The sequence below is a fragment of the Mus musculus genome, chromosome 2, assembly GCF_000001635.26.
Source record: "Mus musculus strain C57BL/6J chromosome 2, GRCm38.p6 C57BL/6J".
Classification (NCBI taxonomy): domain Eukaryota; kingdom Metazoa; phylum Chordata; class Mammalia; order Rodentia; family Muridae; genus Mus; species Mus musculus.
This window is the reverse complement of record NC_000068.7, coordinates 89,977,493-89,988,058: the sequence shown is the minus strand read 5'-3', so window position 1 is coordinate 89,988,058 and position 10,566 is coordinate 89,977,493. Positions and strand designations below refer to the sequence as shown.

The following is a 10,566-nucleotide window of genomic DNA, read 5'->3' as shown; positions in this document are numbered from 1 at the left end:
AACCTCACTTGTTCTCCATGATCCTTCTTACCTTCAAAACCAGTACCACCCAGTTGACTTTTACACATTACCAAGCCCAGCTGCAACACAAGGTACAACCTTGGCTATCTCCAGAATACAGCTTCTTTGTGCTCCCAGAAAGCACTTCCCAAAAGCTTTCACCTCAGTGAGACTCGTTCCTTCTTAATTATCACTAATTTTTTAGCTCCAGCTAACCAACATCAATTGTCCCAGTAGCCCCTTCTATTCTTGACTCTAAATCCAGAGTCATGTGGTTGAAGTTTGCTGAAGTTCTGTGGTTTGCTGGGGCTGGAACATGCCCCCTTGTTTTATTATGTTATCACCAGCTTTCTGGTAACTCCTTCACTACATAAGCTTGACTGTCATGGAACTTGGTCTGTAGACTGACCTTGAACTCAAGAGAGCTGCATGGCTGTGTCTCCTGAATGTTGGGATTAAAGGAGTGGTCCACCACACCTGGACCTAAGATTATCATGTTTTAAGATCCAGATCAAAAGCTTGTGCCATCCCATATCAGTTTGATAAACAATCGTATCACCTTGTGTCCAAATAAAAGTAATAACCATTCATAATAATATAACTCCATTGTTCAACTACAAATACAAACAAAAGCTTAACTAGGTGGAATCGTGCCCTGAGGTGACCACTCTCTTAATCTGCTTATTTCCTTGAGCATAGGATTAAACTCCATTCTACTTCCATTCTCTAAATATTTTGTATGTTTTCTTTTTAAAAAAATTCAATTATTTTATGTATTTACCTTCCAGTCATTCCTTTCCCTCAGTTCCCCCTCCCACAGTTCCTCATTCAATTTCTCATTCCTGTTGCTTTCTGAGAGGGTGCTCTCCCCCTTCCCTGGGGCCTCAAGATTCTCCAGGATTAAACCCATCTTCTCCCACTGAGGCAAGGCCAAGTAAACCTCTGTTACATATGTGCCAGAGGCCTAGAGCCAGTCCATGTATTCTTCTAGTTAGTGGCTCAGTCTCTGGGAGCTCCCTAGGGTCTGAGTTAGTTGAGCCTGCCAGTCTTCCTATGGGGTACCTCTCCCCTTCAGTTTCTTCAATCCTTCCCCTAATTCAACCACAGGGGTCCAGTGGTTAGAAGTAAGTATCTGATTCTGTCTCATTCAGTTGCTTGAGGGCCTCTCATAGGGCAGCCATGCCTGGCTCCCATCTGTAAACAAGTCATGGCATCAGTAACAGTGTCAGGATTTGGTGCCTCCTGTCCGCATAAGGTGGACCTCAGGTTGGGCCAGTCATTGGATCACTTTTCCCTCAGTCTCTTCTCCATTTTTGTCCCTGCAGTTCTTTTAGATAGGAACAATTCTGGGTCAGAAATTTTGACTGAGGGTGACTAACCCTGTCCCCTCACTTGAGGCCCTATCTACTGGATGTAGAGTCTTCAAATTCTCTTTCCCCACTGTTGGGGATTTTGGCTAACGTCACTCACAACGAGTCCTAAGAATGTCTCACATCTTGGATCTCTGGTAATCTCTAGAGGGTATCCCCCCTCCCACCTGCTGCTTATTTCCATTTATTCTCTTGGACCTCTGGGCTTCTCTCCTGTCCCTTCCCTGCCCATATCTGATCCTCTTCCCCCTTTCCCCTCCACATCCCCTCTCCCACCCAGGTCCCTCATTTCCTCCACCACCTGTGATTATTTCCTTTCCTCTCCTAAATGGGACTGAAGCCTCCTCACTTGAGCATTTCTGCTTGTTATACTTCTTACAGTCTGGTCTATAGATTATATCCTAGGTGGTCTATACTTTTTGGCTAATATCCACGTATCATTGAGTATATACCATGCATGTCCTTATAGGTCTGAGTTACCTCACTCAAGATGATATTTTCTAGTTCCATTAATTTGCTTGCAAGATTCATGATGTCTTCATTTTTAACATCCAAATAATATTCCATTGTGTAAATGAACCACATTTTCTGCATCCATTTTTCGGTTGAGGGACATATGGGTTGTTTCCAGATTCTGGATATTACAAATAAGGCTGCTATGAACATGGTGGAGCATGTGTCCTTGTGATACAGTGGGGCATCTTTTGGGTATATGCCCAAGAATGGTATAGCTGGGTCTTTAGGTAAAACTATTTCTAATTTTCTGCCAGGTTGATTTCCAGAGTGTTTGTACCAGTTTGCAATCTCACCAGCAGTTTGGGTGTGTTCCTCTTTCTTCACATCCTAACCAGTATGTGCTGTCACTTGAGTTTTAGTCATTCTGATTGGTGTAAGGTGGAATCTCAGGTTCTTTTTGATCTACATTTCTCTGATGACTAGGAACCTAGAACTTTAAGTGCTTCTCAGCCACTCAAGATTCCTCTGTTGTGAATTATCTGTTTAGCTATGTGCCCACCTTTTAAATTGAGTTATTTGGGTTGTTGGATGTAGGCAGAGGTTCCCTAATTGTCTCTTGATTGGGTAAATAAAGACAATAGAAGCCAATCATTGGGTGAAGATATAGAGGCAGGTTTCCCAGGTCTCAGAAGGAAGAAGAGGAGACAAGATAGAGAGAGGACCTTTTGGGCCAGGCTTTGCAGGGAGAAGCATGAACACATGTAGGCCTGGAGGCTATTAGAACCGGTGGTGGCCTCCACCACCAGGTGAATTCTAATATAGAATATCTGATGAGTTTAGGACAATAGATTCTAAGCCCAGTGGTTGTGTCATCTGGCTGATTTTAAAATATTAAGATTGTCTGGTATCCCTCATAGAAGCAGGGGAGGGAGGATGGGATGGGTGGTTTCCAGGGAGGGGGTAACCAGGAAAGGGGTAACATTTGAAATGTAAATAAAGAAAATATCATCATCATCATCATCATCATCAACAACAACAACAACAACAAAGAATCCAGACTGAAAGCTAGGGCTCTCTATTCTTCTCCCTTGTTTCTCTGAATCCTTACTCAACTCAACACTACCAGCATCTGTCACTTAGACAAAAAGAGGGAGAAACAGATCCAAGGCACCTACCCACTGGAGGAGCAGAGGCCAGTGTGCACAAGTGTCCTGAGCTCCTCTCAGCCCTCCACTCTAAACACAAAAAATGGTGGTGCCACAGAATAGTTTCACAGATTACTATCTTTCTCTTCTCAAGTGTACTATAAATATTTTATCCAAAATAAACTCTAAATTTTCAGAAGAAAAAAAAAAGAAAAAGAAAAAGAAAAAAGAAAAAGATTGTCTGGTGTTTTCCATCTGTGAGAGGGTGCACCTGTGCAACCACAGGGTGGTCGTCGATGGTCAGTAGAGCCAGTCATGGGTGTGGATGGTCGGTGTAGAACAATTGGAGTCAGATTCTGTTTCCAGAGCCTGCCTGAAGCAAGCATGTTTTTAAAACTACATCCAACAGTTTGAGGTTGACTTTTTGAGTTCTTTATATATTTTGTATATTAGTCCTCTGTTGGATGTAGGGTTATTGAAGATCTTTTCTTAATATGCAGGTTGCCATTTTGTCCTATTGGCAGTGCCCTTTGCCTTACAGAAGCTTTTCAGTTTCATGAGGTCCCATTTATCAATTGTTGATGTTAGAGCCTGAACCACTGGTATTATGTTCAGAAAAATTTCTTCTGTGCCAAAAAGTTCGAGACTCTTTCCCACTTTCTCTTCTATTACATTCAGTGTATCTGGTTATATGTCAAGGTCCTTGATATACTTAGACTTGAACTTTGGGGCAAGGTGACAAATATGGATCTATTTTCATTCTCCTATATACAGACTTCCAGTAGGACCAGCACCATTTATTGAAGATGCTTTGTTTTCCCCACTGTACAGTTTTGGCTTCTTTGTCAAAGATCAAGTGTCCATACGTGGGTGGGTCTATTTCTGAGTCTTCTATTATATTCCATTGATCAACCTTTCTGTCTTTGTACCAATACCATTTGGGTTTTATTATTATTGTTTTGTAGTACAGCTTGAGGTCAGGGAAGGTGATGCCCCTGGGAGTTCTTTTATTGTTGAAAATTATTTTCACTATCTGGATTTTTTGTTTTTCCACATGAACTTGAGAATCATTTTTTCAAGGTCTTTGAATAATTGTGTTGGAATTTTTTAATTGGATATTTTATTTATTTACACTTCAAATGTTATCCCCTTTCCTGATTTCCCCTCCAAAACCACCTATCTCATCCCCTCTCCTCATGATTCTATGAGGGTATGCTTCCATCCACCCACCCACTCCTGTCTCCACACCCTCCCTATATTGAGGCATCAAGCCTTCACAGGACTGAGGGCCTCTTCTCCCATTAATGCCCGACAACACTATCCTTTGCTACATATACAGCTGGGGCTGTGGGTCCCTCCATGTGTACTCTTGGTTGGTGGTTTAGCTCCCTCTCTGGTTGGTTGATATTGTTCTTCTTCCTATAAGGTTGTAAACCCCTTCAGCTCCTTCAGTCCTTTCTCTAACTCCTCAGTTGGGGATCCCATGATCACTTCAATGGTTGACTGCAATGATCCTCCTCTGTATATGTCAGGCTCTGATAGAGCCTCTTAGGATACAGCTATATCAGGCTCCTGTCAGCATGTGCCTCTTGGCATCCACAATAGTGTCTGCGTTTAATGACTCTATATGGGATGTATCCCCAGGTGGGGCAGTCTCTGGATGGCCTTTCCTTCTGTCTCTGCCCCAAACTTTGTCTCTGTAACTCCTTCCATGGGCATTTTGCTGCCTCTTATAAGAAAGATTGATGTATACACACTTTGGTCTTCTTTCTTCTTGAATTTCATGTTTTGCAAATTATATCTTGGGTATTCTGAGCTTTTGGGCTAATGTCCACCTTTTAGGGAGTGCATACTATGTGTGTTCTTTTGTGATTGGGTTATCTCACTCAGGATGATATCCTCCAGATCCATCGATTTGCCTAAGAATTTCATAAATTCATTGTTTTTAATAGCTGAGATGTACTCCATTGTGTAAATGTACCATATTTTCTGTATCCATTCCTCTGTTTATTGTAAAGCTTTAGGTCAGGAATGGTGATACCTCCAGAAGTTCTTTTACTGTGTAGAATTGTTTTTCTCTCCTGGTATTTTGTTTTCCATATAAAGTTGAGAATTGCTCTTTCCATGTCTGTGAAGAATTGTGCTGGAATTTTCATGGGGATTGCATTGACTCTGTATATTGTTTTTGGTAACATAGCCATTTTCACTATGTTAATCCTACCTATTCATGAGCAAGGGAGATCTTTTCATGTGAAGAGTACTGTTTCCCTAACTTCTTTCTCATCCTGTTTATGGCTTGTGTGTGGGATAGCTACTGATTTCTTTGAGATAATTTTGTATTCAGCCACTTTCCTAAAGGTGTTTTTCAGCTGTAGAAGCTCTCTGGTAGAATTTTTGGGGTCACTTATACAAGCTATATGATCTGCGAATAGTGATACTTTGACTTCTTCTTTCCAATTAGTAGTCACTTGATCTCTTTCAGTTGTCTTATTGTTCTAGCTAGAACATCAAGTACTATATTGAAGAGATATGGAGAGAGTGGTCAGTCTTGTCCCCAATGTTATTGGAAATGCTTGAAGTTCTCTCCATTTGATTTGATGTTGGTTATTATCTTCCTGTATATTGCCTTTATTGTGTTTAAGTATGACCCTTGTATTCCTGCTCTCTCCAGGAGTTTTATCATGAAAAGGTGTTAGATGTTTTTCAAATGCTCTATCCAAATCTAATGAGATGATCTTTTTTTTTCTTTCACTTTGTTTATATGGCATATTACAGTAATGGATTTTCATATATTTTACCACCCCTACATCCCTGGAGTGAATGCTATTTGATCATGATGGATGATGTCTTTGACGTGTTCTTGGATTCAGTTTGCTAGTATTTTATTGAGTAGTTTTATATCAATTTATTTTAGAACAGACACTTTTTATTGTTGTTTTTAGTGATCACTGCCATAGGTTTTTTATTCAAACATGTGCATATATGAATCATATGTCTGCTTTAGTCTATACATTTTTGTGACGTGAACCAACAAATACTTTTATTTTATGGCATGATAAAGATTCTGCATGGTCTTAGTATAAATAAAAATATAAAATAATAAGGTTCATTACTAACAAAAAGAAGTTCAATCAATTTATTCAATTTTCAATATTATCAAATTTTGTAACGAATGAGAAAGGAAGTAGAGGAAGAAAGACACTAAAAGGAAAGGAAAAAGCAAAGAGTTTGTTGTTGTGAAACTTATGCTCACTTTGGCCAAATAAGACCATACTGAAAGAAGACTCTCAGTTCCAAAATCAATTAAGATGACTTAATTTGTATTTTTTGCTATTCATTACATTGGGTTTAATCTCAATGTTCCTTGTACCTTAAACAATATACATGCCTTAATTCTTTCTTTTTTTAATTTTTTATTAGGTATTTTCCTCATTTACATTTCCAATGCTATTCCAAAAGTCCCCCATACCCTCTCCCCACTCCCCTACGCACCCACTCCCACTTTTTGGCCCTGGCATTCCCCTGTACTGGGGCATATAAAGTTTGCATGTACAATGGGCCTCTCTTTCCAGTGATGGCCGACTAGGCCATCTTCTGATACATACGCAGCTAGAAACACGAGCTCCGGGGGGTGTGTGTGGGGGTACTGGTTAGTTCATATTGTTGTTCCACCTATAGGGTTGCAGATCCCTTTAGCTCCTTGGTTACTTTCTCTAGCTCCTCCACTGGGGGCCCTGTGATCCATCCAATAGCTGACTATGAGCATCCACTTCTGTGTTTGCTAGGCCCCTGCATAGTCTCAAAAGAGACAGCTATATCTGGGTCCTTTCAGCAAAATCTTGCTAGTGTATGCAAAGGTGTCAGCCTTTGGAGGCTGATTATGGGATGGATCCCTGGATATGGCAGTCTCGAGATGGTCCATTCTTTTGTCTCTGTAACTCCTTCCATGGGTGTTTTGTTCCCAATTCTAAGAGAGGGCAAAGTGTCCACACTTTGGTCTTTGTTCTTCTTGGATTTCTGGTGACTAGCAAGTTTGAGACTTCAGGTTTACCACTGGGGTTTTTGTGGCCTCTGGGGTTTGGGGTATTAACCTTGTCTCTAGGATCCCTAGTTCCAGTATTGTCTAGGGTTTCTAGTGATGGTGTATTTTCAGATAAGCAAGCATATTTGTGGAATTTAAAATTAGGTCCAGGGGGTAGGGTGTAGTTTAAGGTTATTGGGTGTGTTTTAAGGGGCTACATTAGGCAAGAGCTTGGGGAAGGATCCTATGTGTCAATTATTGATCAGGAGTAAGCTGCATTTTGTTGTGGTTACATAAACACATTTTGAATTCTCAGTTTAACACATACAATTTCATTACCTGCTCACTCAGTATTGGTGGAGTGATCTGCATGGAAAACCATTCTCTATATGGTTACTCATTAATCCAGGTTGGTTCCTTAAAGACACCTCCAGCTCAATGGATACCTTCTAGCTTTACTACATCAGGGAAAAATGATCTATGAAACAGTATATGACTGTTAAATGGTTAAATGTGCAAGTGACATAACTTGCACATAGATTATTACCTGAAACAACTAGGCTGGAAAATGATGGCAGCATATCACTATTTAGTGATCAGAAAGTGGTTAAGAAAAACTTATGTCTAAATTGGAGGTAAATGGTGATATTTAATATAGATGTAGGTGTTTACCACTTTGATAAATTGGCCTTTATGATAGTAGTGATGAAATTGATTTGGAAGATTTGGAAGATTGCTTTCTTGACTCTGATCTGTAATTTTCTTTCTTCCTCCTAAATCTGATTATATTTATATTTTGTTGTTTTGAGAATTTCATACAATGAGTACTGCATTTACATCATTTCTGCCTCTTTTCTCTCCATCTGTACTTCCTCCTTCAGCTATCTCAACTTCCTGCCCAATTTAAATTCATTATATCTTCTTTAACTTCACACACACACACATACACACACACACACACACACACACACACACACACACACCCTAGTGGGTTAATTTAGTGTTGCATATATGTACATGTGTTTAGGACTGAGCACGCAGATAACAATAGGGAACTTGTTCTTGGAGACAACTGATCATCCTCTGTCAGAAGCCATTAATTGACTGTAATCACAGAGCAGGGGCAAGAAAAAAAAAATGCAATATCTAACGTACCAGGATGCTGCTGATTCTTCTAGACATGACAGGTGTCTTTATCAGGGTTTTACTGCTGTGAACAGACACCATGACCAAGGCAAGTCTTATAAAAAACAACATTTAATTGGGGCTGGCTTACAGGGTCAGAGGTTCAGTCCATTGTCATCAAGGTGGGAGCATGGCAGCATTTAGGCAGGCATGGCGCAGGCAGAGCTGAGAGTTCTACATCTTCATCCAAAGGCTGCTAGTGGAAGATTGACTTCCAGTCACCTAGGGTGAGAGTATTAAGTCAATACCCACAGTGACACACCTACTCCAACCAGGTCACACCTATTTCAACAAGGCCACACCTCAAAATGGTACCGCTCCCTGGTCCAAGAATATACAATCCATCACAACAGGGAAGCAAGAATATACAAACCATCACAACAGGGAAGTTGCATGCATAGAATCCTAACAAGAATGGTTGTCTAATCAAGACCTGCCTAATGAAAATCCCAGAGGACATGCCTCATCATGCCAAGATGAGGAAACATTCATAAGACACTATTTAAGATGAAGAGCTACAGACAATAAATGTTTTTCTCTAATAATTATATTTCTTATGTCTCAAATTATTCTCTAACACACTATCTACAACTGCATATGCAGATTTGAGTGTTTAGAAATTATTTCTGATTTATTCAGATAGCCATTATTTTTATGTATTGAGTACCTTTGTTCTTACAAACTAAGATACTGACTTATCCAAGACAAGATGTTTTGGGAAAAAAAAGTATGTGAAAGATTTTTTTCACACACATGACAATCTCCAGAAAACACCTTCTATCCAAGAGACTGAGTTATTGAGTTATCTATATTATTCTATAGTTATATGTGTAAGAAATTTACAACACTCCTTGGCTTTGATCAAAGAAAATCATTTATTCTGGAAAAAGCAAGGTTATAATGTCAACATTGTTCCTGGAATTGGGTAGTATGGCTGTCTAAATTTTGGGATTAATTTTGCCCCAAAGACTTTTATTGCTCAAAATGATCTAAGTAGAAGAACTTTCATTTATCTTTAGTAAAATATCAACTTTTATGACAGAGAAACCCATACAATTCTAGAAGATAAGGAGAATGAAATATATTACATACTCTGAGTTCCATAGCAATATTATTTACATGAGTCACACTTGGAAAACAGAAAAGAAATCTACTGCTATCCTTTCTATTCATGTAAATCTTTTCCCAGGTTTTCTTTGGTTCCAGAGTTTTCTCATGGCATTTTTCACTTCTGTGTTCCTGAGGGTGTAAATTAAAGGGTTTAGCATGGGTGTTATCACAGTATAGAACACAGCCACAGCTTTGTCAAAGGGGAAGATGACCATGGGCCTAAGGTAAACGAATATGCAGGGTACAAAGAATAAGAGGACCACTGTAATATGGGAGGCACAGGTGGAGAGAGCCTTCAGCTGTTCTTCAGTGCTATGAGTCTTTAGAGAGCAAAAGATGAGTACATAAGAGGTGAGAAGAATAGAAAAAATTAGCATACACATTAGCCCGCTGTTGGCAGCAACAAAGAGTCCAAAGATGTGGTTGTCAGTGCAGGAAAGTTTTAAGAGCGGGAAAAGGTCACAGATAAAATGGTCAATGATATTTGGGCCACAGAAAGGCAACCAGACCATAAAAAGAATTTGAATCAAAGCATGAAGAAATCCCCCAGCCCAGGCCGTGGAAACCAGGAAGCCACATACTCTCCTGTTCATTGTGATCATGTAGTGTAGTGGCTTACAGATGGCCACATAGCGGTCATAGGCCATCGCTGTGAGCAGGATGATCTCAACTCCACCAAAGAAATGTTCTGCAAAGATCTGAGTCATGCAGCCATTGAAGGAGATTGTTTTCCTTTCAGCAAGTAAGTCAAATATCATTTTGGGGGCCATGGTGGAAGAGCAGCAGCCATCTACGAAGGATAAGAAGGACAGAAAAAAGTACATGGGGGATCCCAGTGTCGGGCTAGAGATGACTGTTACAATAATGAGCAGGTTGCCAATGAGGGTAAGGGAGTAGATGAGTGCAAATATGACAAGCAAGAGTTTCTGCACATCTGGGTTCTGTGTCAGCCCAAGCAGGATGAATTCTGTCACATTGTTTATTTGCTTCATGAATCTAGTTAGAAATTTGGATAATTGATTGATCTGTGAATAGCAAAACAATTAAAATTGTGGCTGGTAAAGGTTGAAGAAGCAAACAATTTATTTCATGTATTTTTCACAGTTACACAGATGGGGATACAAAGCAGCAAACCCCAATTTTAAAGTTCCTTAAAATTGGACCATAGTATTGGTCATATAATACACCTTTTGCTCTTTTAGATCTGGACACACACACACACACACACACACACACACACACACACACACAGCTTAACTTAAAATACCCTGAATGAGGC

At 39.9% G+C, this 10,566-nt stretch overlaps 1 protein-coding gene across 1 annotated transcript; it reads right to left on the bottom strand.

Annotated features, from left to right (window-relative positions):
• Positions 1-9,346: 9,346 nt before the first annotated feature.
• Positions 9,347-10,279, bottom strand: Olfr1260 (olfactory receptor 1260). Its single transcript, NM_146981.1, has one exon. It carries the CDS (start codon positions 10,277-10,279, stop codon positions 9,347-9,349), a length of 933 nt encoding a protein of 310 aa, NP_667192.1.
• Positions 10,280-10,566: the final 287 nt, after the last annotated feature.